The 17,214-nt window shown below is 39.7% G+C and overlaps 1 protein-coding gene across 1 annotated transcript in view; it reads left to right on the forward strand.

Moving 5' to 3' along the window:
* The window catches only part of SPTBN5 (spectrin beta, non-erythrocytic 5), a gene marked incomplete at its 3' end in the record, with an annotated part of 99,051 nt that overhangs the window by 61,533 nt on the left and 20,304 nt on the right, over positions 1-17,214 (forward strand). The window contains exons 36-48 of the mRNA XM_082000514.1: positions 122-277; positions 885-1,076; positions 1,715-1,810; positions 4,616-4,734; positions 5,377-5,491; positions 7,234-7,347; positions 8,894-9,015; positions 9,666-9,828; positions 11,715-11,903; positions 12,916-12,993; positions 14,439-14,611; positions 15,669-15,759; positions 16,404-16,550. Of these exons, the coding sequence (XP_081856640.1) occupies positions 122-277; positions 885-1,076; positions 1,715-1,810; positions 4,616-4,734; positions 5,377-5,491; positions 7,234-7,347; positions 8,894-9,015; positions 9,666-9,828; positions 11,715-11,903; positions 12,916-12,993; positions 14,439-14,611; positions 15,669-15,759; positions 16,404-16,550 (1,755 nt within the window). The remainder of the gene's footprint in view (positions 1-121; positions 278-884; positions 1,077-1,714; positions 1,811-4,615; positions 4,735-5,376; positions 5,492-7,233; positions 7,348-8,893; positions 9,016-9,665; positions 9,829-11,714; positions 11,904-12,915; positions 12,994-14,438; positions 14,612-15,668; positions 15,760-16,403; positions 16,551-17,214) is intronic.

Genomic DNA, 17,214 nt, shown 5'->3' on the forward strand with positions numbered 1-17,214 from the left:
GTTCCGAAACTGGAGAGCCACCTGGCATAGACACTTGCATAGGACAATGACATGTCTTGGGAGGAGACCCCAGGACAGCCTGTACTTGTCATGCTAACTCTGATGCCTCACAATGCTGCAGGCAGAAGACTGGATTAGTGAGCGCATGCAGAAGCTACAGGATCCTTCCATACAAGACCCCAGCAATCTGCAGGACAAAATGAAGCTGCTGCAGAAACATCAGGTCTTTGAGGCAGAGATTCTAGCAAATGAAGAAATCATCACAGCTGTTAATAAGGTAACTCTCACTCTGATAGTATTTTTACAGATTATTCCTGGTTATCCAAAGGGCAGATAGATGGAATGAAAAGGAAGGGTAGCTTGTTCACCACTTGTGTGACAAGAACTCAGTTGTTATGCCATGGAACTGGAATGCTGTTAATTTACAACAGAGAGATTTGTTAATTGCTCTATCCAGGGAACGTCCATCTTTCCATATTGCCTGAACAGGCAGGTATCATTGACTTCTTCTTTGCCTGGGGTGATTACTCCTATAAAAGGTAAATAGGATTTCATATGCCCAGTTTGTGAACATTCTTGTTGAAACTGGGTGAATCACATAGCTGAAGGTGCAATTATCTGTAACACCTCTCTTGGTGCTCCCACTCCATGGATGTCATTCTTGGCAGGGATATATTCAAATCTTAGTGTTCTTGATTCCCTCCAGATGTAAAAGCTTGCCAGCTGAGCAGTATCATTTGGGCAGTAAGAATTTATATTAGTAATTTATTGTGCAGTCCAGGTTAGGAAAGTGAGAGAGTCCTTCTGGAAAGGTCATGTTACATGGTAATCACATGGTAATTAGTGGCAACCTTAATTTCTAATTTCTTCTTCTGAATGTGAAGAAAGGAGAAGTCCTGGTATCAAAAGGCCACCCAAAATCAGGAGAGGTCCGTCGCCGAGTCCACATGCTTGAGGAGCATTGGGAGAAGTTGAAGAGAGCTGTTGCTGCCCGTGGAAAGATGCTGGAGGACAGCCGGGACTTCCTGGAATTTCTCCAGAAGGTGGACCAGGTGGAAGCCTGGATCAGGGAGAAGGTAAATGGAATCTAGTATTTAACCCAAGCAGCATACTAGAGACTGGCTATTTAGCAGTGAACTTCTGATAAACGTGTCCTCTTCCAGGATATTTTCTTAGTGGCTTTTGTCTGGAAGAATCATGCCATGTTCTACAAATAATATGGAAGGAATGATTCAACAAATTCTAAAAATTTTCTGAAGTGTTTCCATGCCAGAGTCAGACAGTATTAGCACATGTCCTCATATAAAATGTGCACATAAAGAGATTGTGATTATTGGTAGTCATCTTGTGTGTCTCTATCAAGACAGAGAAATGAAAGAAGAGTAGAATGGAAGAGACTTGAACCATCGGGCAACAGGCACTCACTCTCATTGTGTATCAAATCTGAAAGTTTCTCTTTGTAAGAGTGAAGGAAGAGTCACTTCATCCACTAAGTTTCCATTCAGAGGTTGCTTCCATAATCAGTAATAGGTTGGAGAGGGAGTTGGGGCTGTCTCATAATTATCTAAAGATCAGAAGATACTACTTCAGAAGCTGTAGGTCAGTGATTTACAGATACACCACAGAACTGATTGCATCAGCACAAACATTGGGACATACTGTGTTCTTGTACTCTTAGCCTGAATGTTTGCCTGCCTGCTGCTTTTTTCCCCAGGAAGTCATGATTAATGTAGGTGATGTGGGAAACGACTATGAACACTGCCTGCAGCTCATGAAAAAGCTGAATGAGTTCCGTGGAGCAACATCAGGGGTAAGCAGTGTTCTCCGTGTATATTCTTTGTGTGGCTGGAAGCAGCAGTTACCTTTTCAGCCCAGCAATATATCCAGATAGCAAACACAGTTCCAGTACCCTGAGGAGGTGAAAGATCGGGGGGTAGGAAGCATTACCACTTTATAAGCCCTTAAAATAAGTAAAATTTTCCTTCATTGTGCCTTCTGCTTTGATGATTTCTAGACAGAGCTGTCAGGCACTCATGACACAACCTAAAATTTTGGATTACATTACATGACTGGAAAGCTGGTTGTGTGAGCCTGAACTTGAGCAAATTTCCAGTTTGGTTCATGCAGTCTGCAAGTCACAGTAAGTTCCATCCAAAGGTGGATTAAAAATGGTTGTTTCAGCCATGTTTGTTTGAATCTGAAAGTTGATATAGACCTTCCATGAACAAGCCTGTTAACAAAAGATTGCCCACTTTCTCCATTTTCCTCCTTTATTTCTCCCTTCCCCTCCTCCTGAGGAACAGTCAAGTTTCTCATATTCCTTCATCCAAATGAAGCACATATATTTGGGGGACTCTGTTTATACAGCATATGTGGTAGGTCATGAATCATAATGTTAATAATCAGACATTTAGTAAAACAAAGCAATGGTTTACACTTTGGATAGCAGCCATGTGACAAGACAGCTGCACAGTTCACCCTTTTGTGCTGTGATCTCTGACCCAGTTTTGTGGTGCTGAGTCATGCCAGCTGCCTCTCTTGCCCCCAGTGAGATGTGTTAACCTGGCCACCAAACCTTGTGAATGCTGGGGAACAGACATTGCCAGAGCAAGGGCCTCCTTGTGATTGTGCTTCAGCTCCCATCATGAGAGCTGTGAGGCCATACATCGAGGGGATGCATTTGCAGCAGCCTCTTGTTCTCTCTGTTGGTGTGAACTGCTACAAATGTAGACTACAGGTCTGAGTATCATGAAGGAAAGGTTACTGTGCTGATTTGCTAATCTGGAAGCTGTGAGGAAGGTCTGGAAGGAGGTGCATTAGGACTTTGTGAGTGAGGCTTACTCTAATGTTCCCTCCTAGTATTCTTTATCCTTTGTTTGCCTGTTATCTGGTTGCCAATTCCTGTTATGGCAGCATCCATCTTCTATTTCTGTTGCCTAATAGCAGAAGGAAACAATCCTCTTTTATACAAAGTAACAGCATAGATATGCCTGACACCTGGGAGAAAACCCTGAGCCCCCCTTTCCAGAGGCTGGCAGAATTTCCTGTGACAATGCATTAGTACTGGGTTTGGGTTAGGGAGACAAAATACTCAAGCTTCAGCACCAGGGAATTAGTGAAGTGAGGAAACCTTCGTTTGCCCTTCAGTCCTCACCAGGTGAACTGTGAGCTAAGGGATGGAGCAAGGGCCCTGCTACAGGTTGTACCAGCCAAAAGGAGGATGGTGAAAGAGACAGAAACAACACAGTGTCCCAGGTAGATTTTATGTGCCCACAGGAAACTCTTGGCCTTAGATACTGTTAGCTTGTAGGCACTGCTCCTGTACCACTCTGAACATGACTCCGACAGAAAAAAGCTGGGACAATGATACCCTCATAGCTGATGCATGATACAAACAGAAGCAGGCTGGTGCTGGCAGAGCGTGTGCATCCATCCCGTCTAGGTTTCCCCACTAGACAAATCTGAGATCAAGATAGGGAGCAGTCATCCTGCACTGATGGCTGCCAGATTTTCAATTAGTATTCTGTCACATTGTGCTGCTGTTATTTCCCAGGAGAGGAGACTGTAGGGTTTCTGAAGAATATGTCTACTGGTTTCTCTTGTTTACTTTATGGCTATGTATGATAGTAAAGAACATATGGAAGCATGCATGTTGGTATGGATGTAGCATAAATAAAGTACAAATTGAGTCAATACTTCTATTAAGAGTATGCTGACATCTTGCAGCTATGCTTCTACTACACCAGTGTTTAATGTCTCCCCAGTAAGCTTGTGGGAGCATTTACTGGTCTTAGAAAAATAGAGAATGTTTTTGAATCTTGGAGCAGTGTTCAGTGTTGGCCATCTGTCATGCTCCAAAAGAACATTTATTCCACTGTAGTCCAGATTATACGTGCAATGTGCAAATATTATCCTTTCTATGGTATGTATATGGGAAGCAAGTTGCCTCGAAGACTTAGCATACCTTTTAAAATGCAGTGATGTTGCTTTGGAAGAAAACACAACGGCATGGGTTGTCTGGGTTTCTCAAGGCTGTATGGATTTTAAGCCTGTTGTCCATAGTACAAAAGGCACTTATGGACAGAAGCCTATCTAGAAAAAACAGCGAGTAGGCCTAGGAGCCACAAGCCACCTGTTTGACAGAGGAACAATCTGCTACACATAGAATCATAAAATCTTTGGGTTGAAAGGGACCTTTTAAGGTCATCTAGTCCAAACCCCCTGTAACAAACAGGGACATGTTCAACTAGATCAGGATCTTCAACTACATCAGCTGTTCCACGGTAGCCACCTATGTAACCAGCAACTGAACCTATGTTTCCTCAACAGATGAGACCCTGCTGGAATATCTGACTTAGAAATGAAGCTCTGAGGGTCCTAATCTAGACCTAGATCTTTGTCCTTTCTCTAATGTCCTTTCTTGTCTTTGTTGTCTTCTCATCAGGGACTGGTAACACCAGCAGTTGTAGTAGAGCAAACCCTGGGTGTCTGAAATGTTTGGTAGTGAGCTAAAACCCTTACTTGATGCTGTTGTTGTTGTTTTTCATGTCTCAGTGGAAAAACTCAGTCACAAATATTTCAAACACGTACCTTTGTTCCTTTTCTCACTTTACAGGAGACAACAGTGGACGATGCTCACATCAGGGCTATCAATGCCCTGGCCATGAAACTGGAGAGACAGAACAAGGAAGAAACAAAGACAATATATGAGCGCCGAAAGCAGCTCAATGAGAAGTGAGTATGCTTTTAAAACTTCTGTGTAAAGCAAGAACAAGAAGGGCAGATTAGGTGTCTTGGGCTGGCATAAATGGAGGAATTGCAACATTTATTTTCTTCTTTAACATCATGACTGACAAACATCAGGCACTGGAGTTGCCCTTCAACACTCTCCGAGCAGCTACCCAGAAGGATTTCTAACCCAGCAGGGCCAAAGTTATGTTTCTAGCCTTGAAGGCAAATATGCTGTTTCACAGCACTTTACACACTAGATCCATGAAGCCAAGACGATTCCATCTGTTCACATAGTTATCCTGGTGAAGTGCATATTGCTTTTGCTACTTCACAGCCCACTATCTAAGAACTAGAAATATAAAGATAGGGATTGTGAAGTTATTGAGAGTTTAATGAAACCAGATCAGTACTTTTTAGCTTTTAATCCCCATACCATCCTGAAAATTTGGTACAAATATAACCAGATAGTCTTGTCAGGCTAATGCTTTATTTCTGTGTTGTGTCCACTATTGTGGGGGATTTGGGATCAACGCACAAGGTAGTTCAGAAATCCTGTCTTTTTACTTAGATCTGAGGATCATGAAACTCAGTTGTGGAAATCCTCACCTCTGAAATACACCTCTAAAATATTCTTTTCAATAAAAGGTGGAACAGCTTCCATGGTAACCTGAATGCATACAGGAAGAAGTTAGAGGGAGCCCTAGAGATTCATGCCTTAATCAGAGAAATTGATGACATCACAGAGAGAATTACTGAGAAGGTGAGTTCTCTGATTTTGATTAGTTGAAATGAGAAAATGTTCTATTTTGCCAACAGTGATAAACCCAGGCATGCCAGGTGGTAGGGATATACTGAGTATCCAGCAGCGACCTTTGATAGTTATCTGTGTATCAAGCTTGTAGGAAGGCTGAAATGTCATCAAATACTTTGCAGATTACCAACTCTAAGGCATTCACAGTTCAAAGGTACATTTGAAATGTATTGTGAGAAATTACAGATTACTCCGCAATAAAAGCGGATGCCATCTTTACTTACCAGAAGGTTACAGAGAAAATGAAGCCGGACTTTTCTTGGAGGTTGACAGTGAAACACAAGTTGCAACAAGAAAAGTTCCAAATAGGTGTAAAGTGAAAAAAAAATCACAATGAGAGTGACCAAACACTGGAATGTGTTACCTGTAGAGACTGGATTCTCTGTCCTTGGAAACATTCAAATCTCAACTAGATTTCTCAACCCTGAGAAATCTGATCTAAGGTGGCCCTGCTTTGGCCAGGGGTTGGACTAGATGATGTTCAGAAGTCCCTTCCAACCTAAATTATTTTGTGATTCTGTGATTCTAATTAATGGTCTCTAGTCAAATGGTATTGCCTATTAAATAGTACTTCCAGTATTAGGTGACTACGTGCTATATCTGAAGTAGTCACCCATGGTTTTTTCCACAGTCAGTAGAAAGAAGCGGGTACTTCTAGAGCTCAGTGCATTTGATCTATTTTAAATGTCCTCTTGAGGATGAGATAAAGCATGCTCCAGCAGTGACTGCTTTCCACTAATTGTAAGGAGAATTAGACAAGTAATTAAGCTGCAGCATCTTTAAATTTGTAGACATCTCCATGTGGTCTGGTAAATCCTTCCACGAGAAAGGAACACAGCAAGATGTAGTAAGCAGGATACAAATCTCAGAAAAAAGGGACTGGTGTCTATTTTTTGCTGTGTTACTGACACGAGTGTACATCTCCCTCAGACAGTGCTGAACTAAGTTGGTTCTGAATACCTGTTGTGGTTTAACCCCAGCCAGCAACTAAGCACCACACAGCCACTCACTCACTCCCCCACGTAACAAAAAAAGTTGTAACAAAATTTTTACTCATTCAGAAAATGGAGGTAAAAATGCCTATCCTGGATTATAATTTTGAGATTAATAGAAGAAAAAGGCTATATAAAAACTAATTATTTCATCCACATAACTAATGTTATTAATTTAACTATAAGTCAGTAGGCAGATACAGAGTGGTACTACTTAAGGTTATAAGGTTGTTGGTTTGAAATTTTTATAACAACTTTTATGGATGTATTTCTTCATCGTCAGAGATTTCATTTCTAGTAGGATTCTGAGGGACAATTTTATTTTCTGTATTTTCATAAAACATACTTGAAAATTTCTGTGCCACAATTTAATGGGTAATATTTGTCTGGTTTGGTATATGCAAAAAAAAGAAGGAAAAAAAAGGTTAAGAAATGCAGGGAAGCATTCCTGTCTTTGTTTTATATGTGAATACCCAGAGGCACCTTAAGTAGGATTGCGGCTGTTCAAAGGGTTGTGAATTCTTGTTCCATCTCTGTAAGGGGTGCAGACAAGGTGCCCCGTTGATATTTAGAAAGACAATAAGAACACTCAGATGGCAATACGAAGAAGGGAAGGAGGAGACTACTTGAAAGAACTAAGATATGATCCTTTTGCTTTTTGTCATCTTCACCATTTGCACATCCTACTGCCCCCTCCAGAGTGTACTGATACAAGCACTGGATTATGGGAAAGATGTGGAAAGTGTGGAAAACCTAATTCGAAGGCATGAAGAGATGGAGAGAGAAATCAGTGTTATTAAGTCCAAAATGGAGGTAAGAAGTGGGGAAGTACAGAGGATACTGTAAAAAAAGTTCATTTTTGCTTCTTGGAAACATGGTGCAAAGATCAGCCTGACTCTTCAGATTCATTAGTATGAATTGCACTGCAATGCAAATGCAGCACAGATTTCTTCTCAGTAAAATACTGTGATGCTTAATCCTACTTTATTTCAAATGTTATTCTTCCTGATGCACCAAATTTAAAAACAGAAATCCCTTTTTAACTGTTGGCTGATTCTCTGGCCCTCACCTACAAGCCAGAGTAGATTGTTCTGTATCTTTTGTGTGGAATCCAAATTTAACTCTCCATCTTTCTCCCAGTTTCTGTACTCACTTGAACCAAAATCGCAGCTCTAGTTCTGTTTAGAGCTAAAATGCAAAACCTCCAGTGTATGTAATTTTCTGATACAGACATCAAAACCAGAAATCTTCGGTTATAATTGCCTGCCTGATCATCTCTGGCTTTTGTAAAATGGCTGGTTTGCATCATTTAGGACTAATCTTGAGCATTAAATAATGGTCTGAGCTCCTACGTAATTGTATATTTTTAATAAAAAGAAATGCTTTCAGCTGAACCACAATAGTAGAAATTCTGTGACAACTTCTCAAGTGTTTTCACTGTTGGCCAGAGTGTTAAGCCTTTTCGTACAGAAAATATTTTTGCAAACTTTCTCTAAACTTTTTCTTCACAAAAGTATGGAAATGGTGACAATATGTGTGATACTTTCACACATTGTGAATTTGTTAGCTTATTCTCATATGAAATGTGGGTGATTACTAGTCAGCATTCCACAGATAGCATTAGCAAGGCTGTATGGGGGAGTGCTGCATGGAAAGAGAAAGATAAGCAAGGTTTGGGGTTGGGTTTTTTTGATGCTGCCACAGTAATATATGCCAAAGTATAATATCTGTACTTTTCTTATGGATTAAAACCAGCCTGTCATATCATCCTTTCTGCATAATTAAAATTCTTCATTTTCATCAATTTGATGGAATTTAACAAGAAAGATACCAACTTTAAATCTGAGTTGGTGCGTGTTCACTACTTTTTATCAGGCTGTGTTAAGGAAAACAGCATCAACTAGAAGTCTACACTGAAAGGAGTGTTTCCATGCTGCTGTTAGAGATGCAAATGATTTTTGAGTCTTCTGCTGAAAGGCAAATCTGGTTGATTCTGTGTACTGCCATATTTTCATGGCTTTTGTTATCCATCTTGAATTAAGCTAACAGAGGTTACAATTAGCACTTCATTTTCCTGTATGTTTGTCCTTATTCTGCAAAACTGCTTCCTTAATTGTAAATTAACATTTGTGCATGTGAAGGAACACACAAACTTCTTTCTTCACATGGATGATTGCTCGCAAATGCATATGTATTTTTTGTGCATATAACAAGTCCCTTTGTATATTTTGTAACTGTAATTTAAGTACCTGCTTTTGAAAACTGGAATCTTAAAATGAACTGCTTGTCCTGAAAGGCAAACTCAGGAATGAATATAAGCATTTGGCATAAATTCACCCCACTATAAATCTCTTCCCAGCCATTGGAATTAGAAACTTTCCGCCTTTCCACAAGGAATCCATCCATAAATGACAAACTGACTATGAAGAAACAGGAGATGAAAAACAACTGGCTACGACTCCAGGGACAGGCCAAACAAAGGTAAAGACTTCTAGTGGTCTGAGTGTCTCTCAGCAGGAGCAAAGCTGCTCCCTGGGATCTCAAATCGATTTGCCAGGGGCCTTTTAAAAGTTTTTGAGGATCCTTTACAAAATTTATATAGGCAGCTAAGACACCTGCATTGGAACAAGTGTGACTTGGTACCAAAAAAGTTCTACTGATGTAACTTTGGGAAAACTCATCCAATGAGTTTGTGACTTATCTCACTGAATAATGTTACTAAAATACCTCAAGACTATCAGATTAAATCTATCATGAAGCCTTTGTGAAAGACTTATTTTTTGATAGTTCTAGAAAACATTTTTTTTCTTGAATCTTTCCAAAACAAGAAAGACTTATACCTGAGCTGTAATCATTGCTGGAAGCAACAGCTATGAAGGCTTTTTAACCTTTCTTGTCCTAATGAACTGATGTAGAAAATAAGGTACGCATGTTGTCTCCAAGGCAGTGTGCATTTCTTGTGATTTTAGTTTAACATGAGGACTGTTAGGAGCTGTAAGGGAAAGGTATCCTAGGAGGCTTGAATTTACTTCATTTGGCTTCTCCTAGGATACCTTCCTCTGCAAATGAGGAGGGAGAGGCAACTAGATAACTCTGTGTCTGGTAATGCTAAACTGCACATTGTGTGGCAGGAAGGAGAAGCTGGCAGCCTCCTATCAGTTGCAGAAGTTTAATTTGGAGATGAAGGAGATGCTAGATTGGACCCAAAACATAAGAGGATTAATGGAAGCAGGGGGGCTTCCTAAAAGCGCAAATGAAGCGGAAAGCATGATTGAGGAGCATCAGGAGAGAAAGGCAAGTATATCATTGCTTCTGATTGAACATACTGGCTCCTTCCCATGGGAATAAATTGCTGCAGACACAGCAGAATTTTGCTACAGGCATCTGTCAATAACACGGTGAAAAGACTATTTTCAATAACAGGCTAGGGACAGAAGACACCTGCATATTGACAGAAGTCTATCCCATGGGCTGTTTGGCAGTTCGTGTCTCTGCCAAAAGTCTCAGAAAGCCCCATTAGCTCTCATTTGTACTGCTCTCCAGCACTGTAGGTAAAAAGCTGGTTCAGTATCAAAACATGCTTACTGTCGATCTCTTTCTTCAGATTGCAAAAAAGTTAATGCCAGTTAATTCTAGCTTTGAGTTAGATTTTGTCATGAAACTCAATTTGCCTGAGAGCAAAATAAAAACAGCAGTTTGTCTCACACAGGGCAGTAAATTACCATTGGATGGTACTACACATTCAGTTCTGAAACACTTCATATCCCAGTACTAATTACCACACAATCTTTTGGTGGCTAATTTGGCTAATATTTTTGGTGGATTTTCTAAAAAGAGTTATATTGTTAATTAACCTTAGAAAAAAGTTAATATTTTACTTTTTCCCAAGCGTCATAGCTATCTTCTGGCTGTTGCATTACTTTCTCTTTGCAGTTATGTTACTTTTTCTAAAAATCATGCTCCTAGAATCATGACTAATATCCAGTGCTTTGTGGGTCCCATTATTAGCAGAAATAGTTTGTAGATTCTGATGAACTTTCTAAACTTTAATTTAGTATGAAGTACCTGAGTCCCCTCCTTTTTCAGTCTTCCACTTTAACAATGTTCCCTCATATCACAGACTTAACAATATTTTGCTAATAATTCTTTGTCACAATAGGAAAAACCCCAAACCACTGATGTCATGTTCTCCAAATTGAGGTGGTAGCAAGATCTAAGTCTTTAATATCTGTTAGTAAAGGAACACAAACGACTCTAAGGAGATAGTCACACAGAAAAGGAGGAATCCAGGCAATATGTTCTTTTGTATTGGGTTGACTAAACTAAAATTATAGACAAGACAATTAAAATGGAGGGTTTTTTTTTCATTCAGGTTAGTGGCTGAAACCAAAGTCCTTAGGAGAGACTAGAGTTGAACACAAGATGCTAATCTGAATTAAAAAAATAAAGGGCTATCTTACAGCTGTGTTATCTATGATTGGGCAGCCCCACCTCCCAAAAAATTCCTTTTAAGACATTAAAAAGACATTTAATAGTACATGCCATAGTTTTTAAGGTGATTTATGAGTTAATACATAGTATTATTTCAGTGCATGTTTATTTCTATTTTCAAATTGTTTACATTAGGAATTCCACATTCAGTTTGCAGATGTCATAGGTGCTTGTAATGCTTTCACCTGTCAGGATTCAGTATATAGGCATAACTCATTCTCAGACCAAGTGAAAAAGTGAAATGTATTTAATTTTAACACCACAAAGGTGAAGTAAAACTGTGTCTTTATAGTAATACTCTGATGCTGACTTCTTTGGCAGGAGAGGAAAAATTCTAGGCACTGTTTCTCATAAGAACCACCTTTTTGTAGGAGGAGTGGGGGGATACAGTATTATGGTTTTTCAAAAATGTGTTCATATATATCTAATAATTTTCTAATCTGTTTCTAATTTAATCCCAATTTTGATTAGTAGGAGACCAGTTGCTCCTAGAGCAATAAAGTCATTTATTGTCCACACTTACTTTCTCTTAGGCAATTCTATGCTCTTTCATAGCTCAAAGATGAATGATTTTCCATGCAAATATTAGTGTTGGAAAGTTACAGCCTATATTCTTCCCCTTAAGGCTTGTATTATGAATAACTGGTGTTCCATAAACCCTTGACATCAACCTTAGTAATATCTTTTAGGAGGAGATTGAAGCACGAGTGGAAAGATTCAACTCTCTCAGTAACTATGGTCAAGAACTTGCCAGTTCTGGTCACTATGCAACCCCGGAGATTCACCAGTCCCTCTCCAGACTTCAGCAAGCCTGGTCTGAATTGATCCAAGCATGGCAGGAACAATATATAAAATTGCTTCAGGCACAAGATTTACAGGTGAGTAAAAAGACATTCAACAGAGAATGCACATGCCAATGACAAGTTTTCTTGGTATAAACAGCAAATTTATAGGGTAGTATAATGAAAGATAACTTAATAATACCCAGTGTTTAATGTATATTTCATTGGTTTCCAGAAGGCATGCTGAGGACCAAGCACATTCAATGGTGGCAGGACTTTTAGAAATTGTACCTTTACAAATCAAAGAAATTTCTGTGGAATATGTGCTCATATGTTTTTTTCAAAGGCTATAAGACTTAGCAGAACTTGGTCAAATTCTCATGCAGCAAAAGGCACATATGTAAAATGGAACATCACTACTCTACCAAATTCCATAATCTCCCCCAAAAACATGGAGGCAGGCAAATATTTAAAAAACAAAAATTATCTGAAGAAAAATTTAGCATACTGTATTTTTCCCTGGCTTTTTTCTATGAAAAGAACTGTTTTGGCTGCAGTTTTCCAGAAATACTTCCCTGTAACAGTCATCTCGCTTATGAAATTTCTGCTCAAATGGCTTGTTGGCAAAAGTTAGAAATAACTGAAATGGAGATTTCACAATGGGGAATGTCAAGTACCTTAAATAACAGTTGGTGCTACTAGTCCCATCTAAAAAGCTTCATATATATCAGAACTTAGACCATATGGTAAGGGCTGCTTTCATGCTTCTTTATGTATTACACTCTACTTATTTCAGGCCATGTTACTGTCCTTTTTATTGGCCAGTTACCTTTCACAGCACTCTACACTATTAGCAAACAAGCTACAAGTAATTGTATTGTATCCTATGTCTTAGACAAAAAGAAATAATCATATTATAAAGCAGAAAGTTACAATGATAATTGTTATGCATGTGATTTTTGTGGCATCTAATGCTTATTGCCATCCAGTGCTATGCAGTTAATTTTTGGAATAGCCCTGGGAGTTTGGTTTTTTCAGCATACTCGGCCAAAGTCAGGTTTGCCTCTGTTTTACAGCATGTTTACGACTGCTTTTTTTCCTTGTACAGAAATTCTACAGCTATGTGGAACAGACTGAGAGCTGGCTCAGCAGCAAAGAGGCTTTCCTAGCCAATGAGGACTTAGGGGTAGGTGCTCTGAGAAAACACAATTTTTTCTGCCATCGGTTTGGAAGAAAGGGAGCTGTCAAGTATGATGATGTGTTCTGAACCTTCTTGTGATCTCCCTCCTTCTGAAGTTACTGCTCAATCTTGTTGACAGTTTAGGATCAGATTTCGTTCCTTGATAATTTACACAGGATAGGATTGTCAGCCCCAAGAGCAATGAAACAGTCCGACTACTCTGACTATAGCAGGAAAATGACACTGCATCTCTCTAACTTGTTATATCTGACCCAAATACATTTACCAGCAGTGTGCAAGTCATCACTGCTGTCACTGCTGACATACTCAATGTAGCTTTAAATTACCTACCTCAGGTACCAGTCACACTGCAATAACTGAAACCACAGACTGATCCATGGGTTGCAAAAGCTATGCAGGATGCTGGGTATACTTGCTGATGCTTAGCTTATCCTGCACCTTGTACAGGTAGTGATACCAAATTAGTTGTCTTTGCAGGAACTACAATTACACCTCAGAGTTCAGTGTAGGCATAATTGGTACAAATGGCACGAAAAATATATAATGCTAGTGGCTGGTGTCTGTCTCTAATTTTCAGCCTGGAGGTATGTGTTTACAGTCCACCCACTGAAGTATATAAGACTTAGAAGGAACCACTTATTTTCCAGTCATATTTAGCTCAGCAATGCACAGAAAATGCTGTGTGAGTACCTTCCCTTCCAGTGACTCATGTAAGCATCGAGAAGTTTAGATTTTTTTCTGACCCATTTAATGTGAGCTTTACTGCTTCCTTTAGAACAGTGGGAAAGCAGAGTTTATTGCGGTAAAAACATTTTGACACCACTGATTCTAAAATTAAAAGTGCAGAGGGGTGCTGAAAAGAGAACTCTGAATCACTAAGCCTGGGATTCACAAATGTTACAAGAAGTCAAATTCTGTGTTTCTCTCCAGATTAACTGTAATGTCAGACCCCAGTCCTCAAATTCAAATCTGGATCTGAGCTCTTCTAAATTCCATGAGTTGAAACCGAGGCTCTAATTTTAATCTCTTTCTGTGACATATTTGTTCACGCACATCAGAGTTTCTGATCTCAGTTTGGCATTCCACATTTGCTTCCAAAATAGCATCTGTCTTAAGATTGATGTACTATTAGGAGCTGATGCTTTATCCCTTGAGAAGTGATATGTTCTATGCAGCACAACAATATGCAGCAGAAGGTAAGCATCCAGCAGTTAGTGCAGTTTTGACCCCGAAATAATGGCCTCAGACCATGCATAGAACATTATTTACGCCCCAAGTCTCAGATTCAATGCCAATAAATTTCAAAGACCGATAAATTTTCTGGACATCTTGTAAATGTAGGGTAAATACCATTTAGCTTCTGGATCATCAGTGCTGTGGATGGAAAAACTCTGACTGAAAGCAGCCTCCCTTTGTTGAATTCTATCCAGGACTCAGTGTCTAGTGTGGAGAGCCTACAGCGGAAACACATGCAGTTTGAAAAAGCCCTGGAAGCTCAGATGGAGAAAATTGATGAGATGGCTTCATTTGCTCAGCAGCTAACACAGAACAAGCATTATGACTCAGACAACATCACCAACAGATGCCAGGCTGTTCTGAGGAGGTGAAGTCAAACTCTTCCCATGTCAGCCACCCATCTTTTTTGCAATGAGACTCTCCCCATGTGGCTAACATCCTTAAATGTTTTAAGAGAACCATAAACTGGTTTGCATTTACTCAACTTTGTGCTTTGCACTGTGGTCTTGCCAAATTGGCCTAAGTCTAATCAATATTACGTTGGGAGGTTTCCAAAATGCAGTTAAGTGGAGGGGGAGAGGGATTCAGAAAAAGGCAGTTTTTCTGTAATTCTGTAGCCTGACCTGGCCTTAGGGACAGTACTGCAAACAAAAGACAGAGGCCTGCTGTGCTATTAAATACTTCATTATCATTAAATACCATTGAGAAAGGTCATTTGCTACACAACTGCCTTTTCACTGCTCTAATGGAGTTGACCTTAAAGCCCTGCTCAAATTATCTATTAAAGCATTTGCAATTTTTGTGATCAGATCTTGTCCCTTCATGTGAATTATTTTATTTCTCTTAGCACATTGCATATTGTTCATCTTAAACAAAAGCTGACAGTAGAAGTAGTTGTATTCAGTACTATGGTAGATGAAAAGTTATACGTAAAATTTACAAAGAGAGATTGGAGATCCCTTGCGATTAAAGTGAACATCTGAATTTATTCATATGATCAAACTATCTCATGCCTGCATTAACATGAATAAAGTGCTGCTGAATAAAGTCCACATTTGGAAAAATGATGAAAGAATGGTGTAGCTTTGGTTTATCAATGACAAATACCATCATACTCACAGGCTTTCCATATAAGAAACATGCTGAGTTTATGTTCTCTTGTACCCTGAAAGGCAATAAAGGCAGATATCATATATACAGAATTTGTGTGTACTTTAAACATACCTATCAGCTAGTAATCCTTCTTATAGTGTCTTGAGCATCTTCTCTGACAGTCCAAATCATAAGAGACTGCATATTCTGGACCGTTCTCTCCTAGAGAATGGAGGGTTAGATCATGTGTGTTTTAGAGATGAAAATTGAAAACCCTTATCCTGCCTAATTCATTTTGTGGCTTTTACCTCACACAACTGTCTTCATCTCAGGAAAGAGAAACTGCTGGAGAATGCTGCTGCTCGCAGACATCTGCTAGAGGAATCAAGGCTTCTGCAGAAGTTGCTGAGGAATTCCTTTGAGGTACAATTACACAAGATTCCTGGTTTCTTATAACATACTGTGCTGCATAGGTCTGAATCCCTGAAGGCATTTACTATGAAAAAAATCAAGGAACTGAGTCTGGAATGAGATTATATTGGGAAAGATGAGGATAAGTGTGAAGGGATATTTTTCAGCTTTCAAGTCACAGCTTCCCTCCAGTCACCAGATGAAAGATCTACTGTGCATTGGATGCCAGAAAAATGCAAAAGAAATAAATGCATTAAAAGGGAGTGTGTCACTATTTTAAAATTCATGGGAAGAGACAACTTAGTTATTTTCTTGTGAGATACTGACAGTGGGTTAGAAATAGGGAGATAATTGCCCTTTCTCCCTCATGTACACATGTGTACATGCACGTATGTGCCCACACACTTTCTCACGGCATGGGGACTATCTCATGGAGACAGCCCCCTTTCCAGGTAACAGTGCTGGTAAACAGAGATAAGGGGTGACTTCATTATGAAACACAGGAAGATCTTAGGGAAGCAGAATCTCAGAAGGACAACTCATTTGTGTCCCCACTCATTAGTCCCATATTTTATACATATTAGAGGAGAGCCTGGCAGGTTGGAGCTGAAGAAACACTGAAGGTTTTGTCTACTTCTGTTCTTTCCTCCCCAAAGGTGGCTGCCTGGATCAATGAGAAGAATAGCATTGCCCAGGATGATAGCTGGAAGGATCCAAGCAATCTGCAGACCAAACTGCAGAAGCACCAGACTTTCCAAGCAGAGATCATGGCCAACAGAAATCGCCTGGACGCCATCAAATCTGTGAGAGAAGCAGGGTTGATGGCAAGGCTGGGCAACTGGCATGAAAGAATCTGCGGACAGTCTGAGTCTCAAACAAGCGAGGGGGAATCACTGTCCCCTCACTCACACCATTCACCCTGTCTCTGAGAGGGTTGGGAAGCTTATTCTTTTAGTCCATCAATAACTTTCTGTGTCCATCAGTTTCTTTCAACTTCTCTCTTATTGTCTAGTGTGATCTTGCTATCTGTATTCATTGTGCATGCAATGGAAAGAGACGGGTGCTTTCAATGAAAGATTCAATCCACTACCTCTAGGGACTTCTCTCTGGGGTGAATGCCGCTTTAGAGGTACACCTGTTTCTTTCCAGCAGGGAACCTACCTGCTTGGATGCACAACTTCAACAAGTCAGATAAGATGTATCCAACAAAAAGAATCAAGAAGAGTTTTCAAGTGTTGCCTTTGCAGAGACATGTTAGTAGGAGAGATATGAGGGAAGTCTGACAAGCTTCGTCAGATACTTGGCAGAAGCTGTGATCAGATGATGCATTTGGAAGGACAGACTGTTACATGTTTATTAACCTTATTTTCAGCACAGTGCTTACTAGCTGTATTTTGCAATAGATAACTAAGCAATAAAGATAGACTCCCTCCTCAGACTCACCTGCATCCAGTATTGTAAAACAAC

This window comes from Phaethon aethereus (genome assembly GCF_964289735.1).
Source record: "Phaethon aethereus genome assembly, chromosome: 5".
Taxonomy (NCBI): Eukaryota; Metazoa; Chordata; class Aves; order Phaethontiformes; family Phaethontidae; genus Phaethon; species Phaethon aethereus.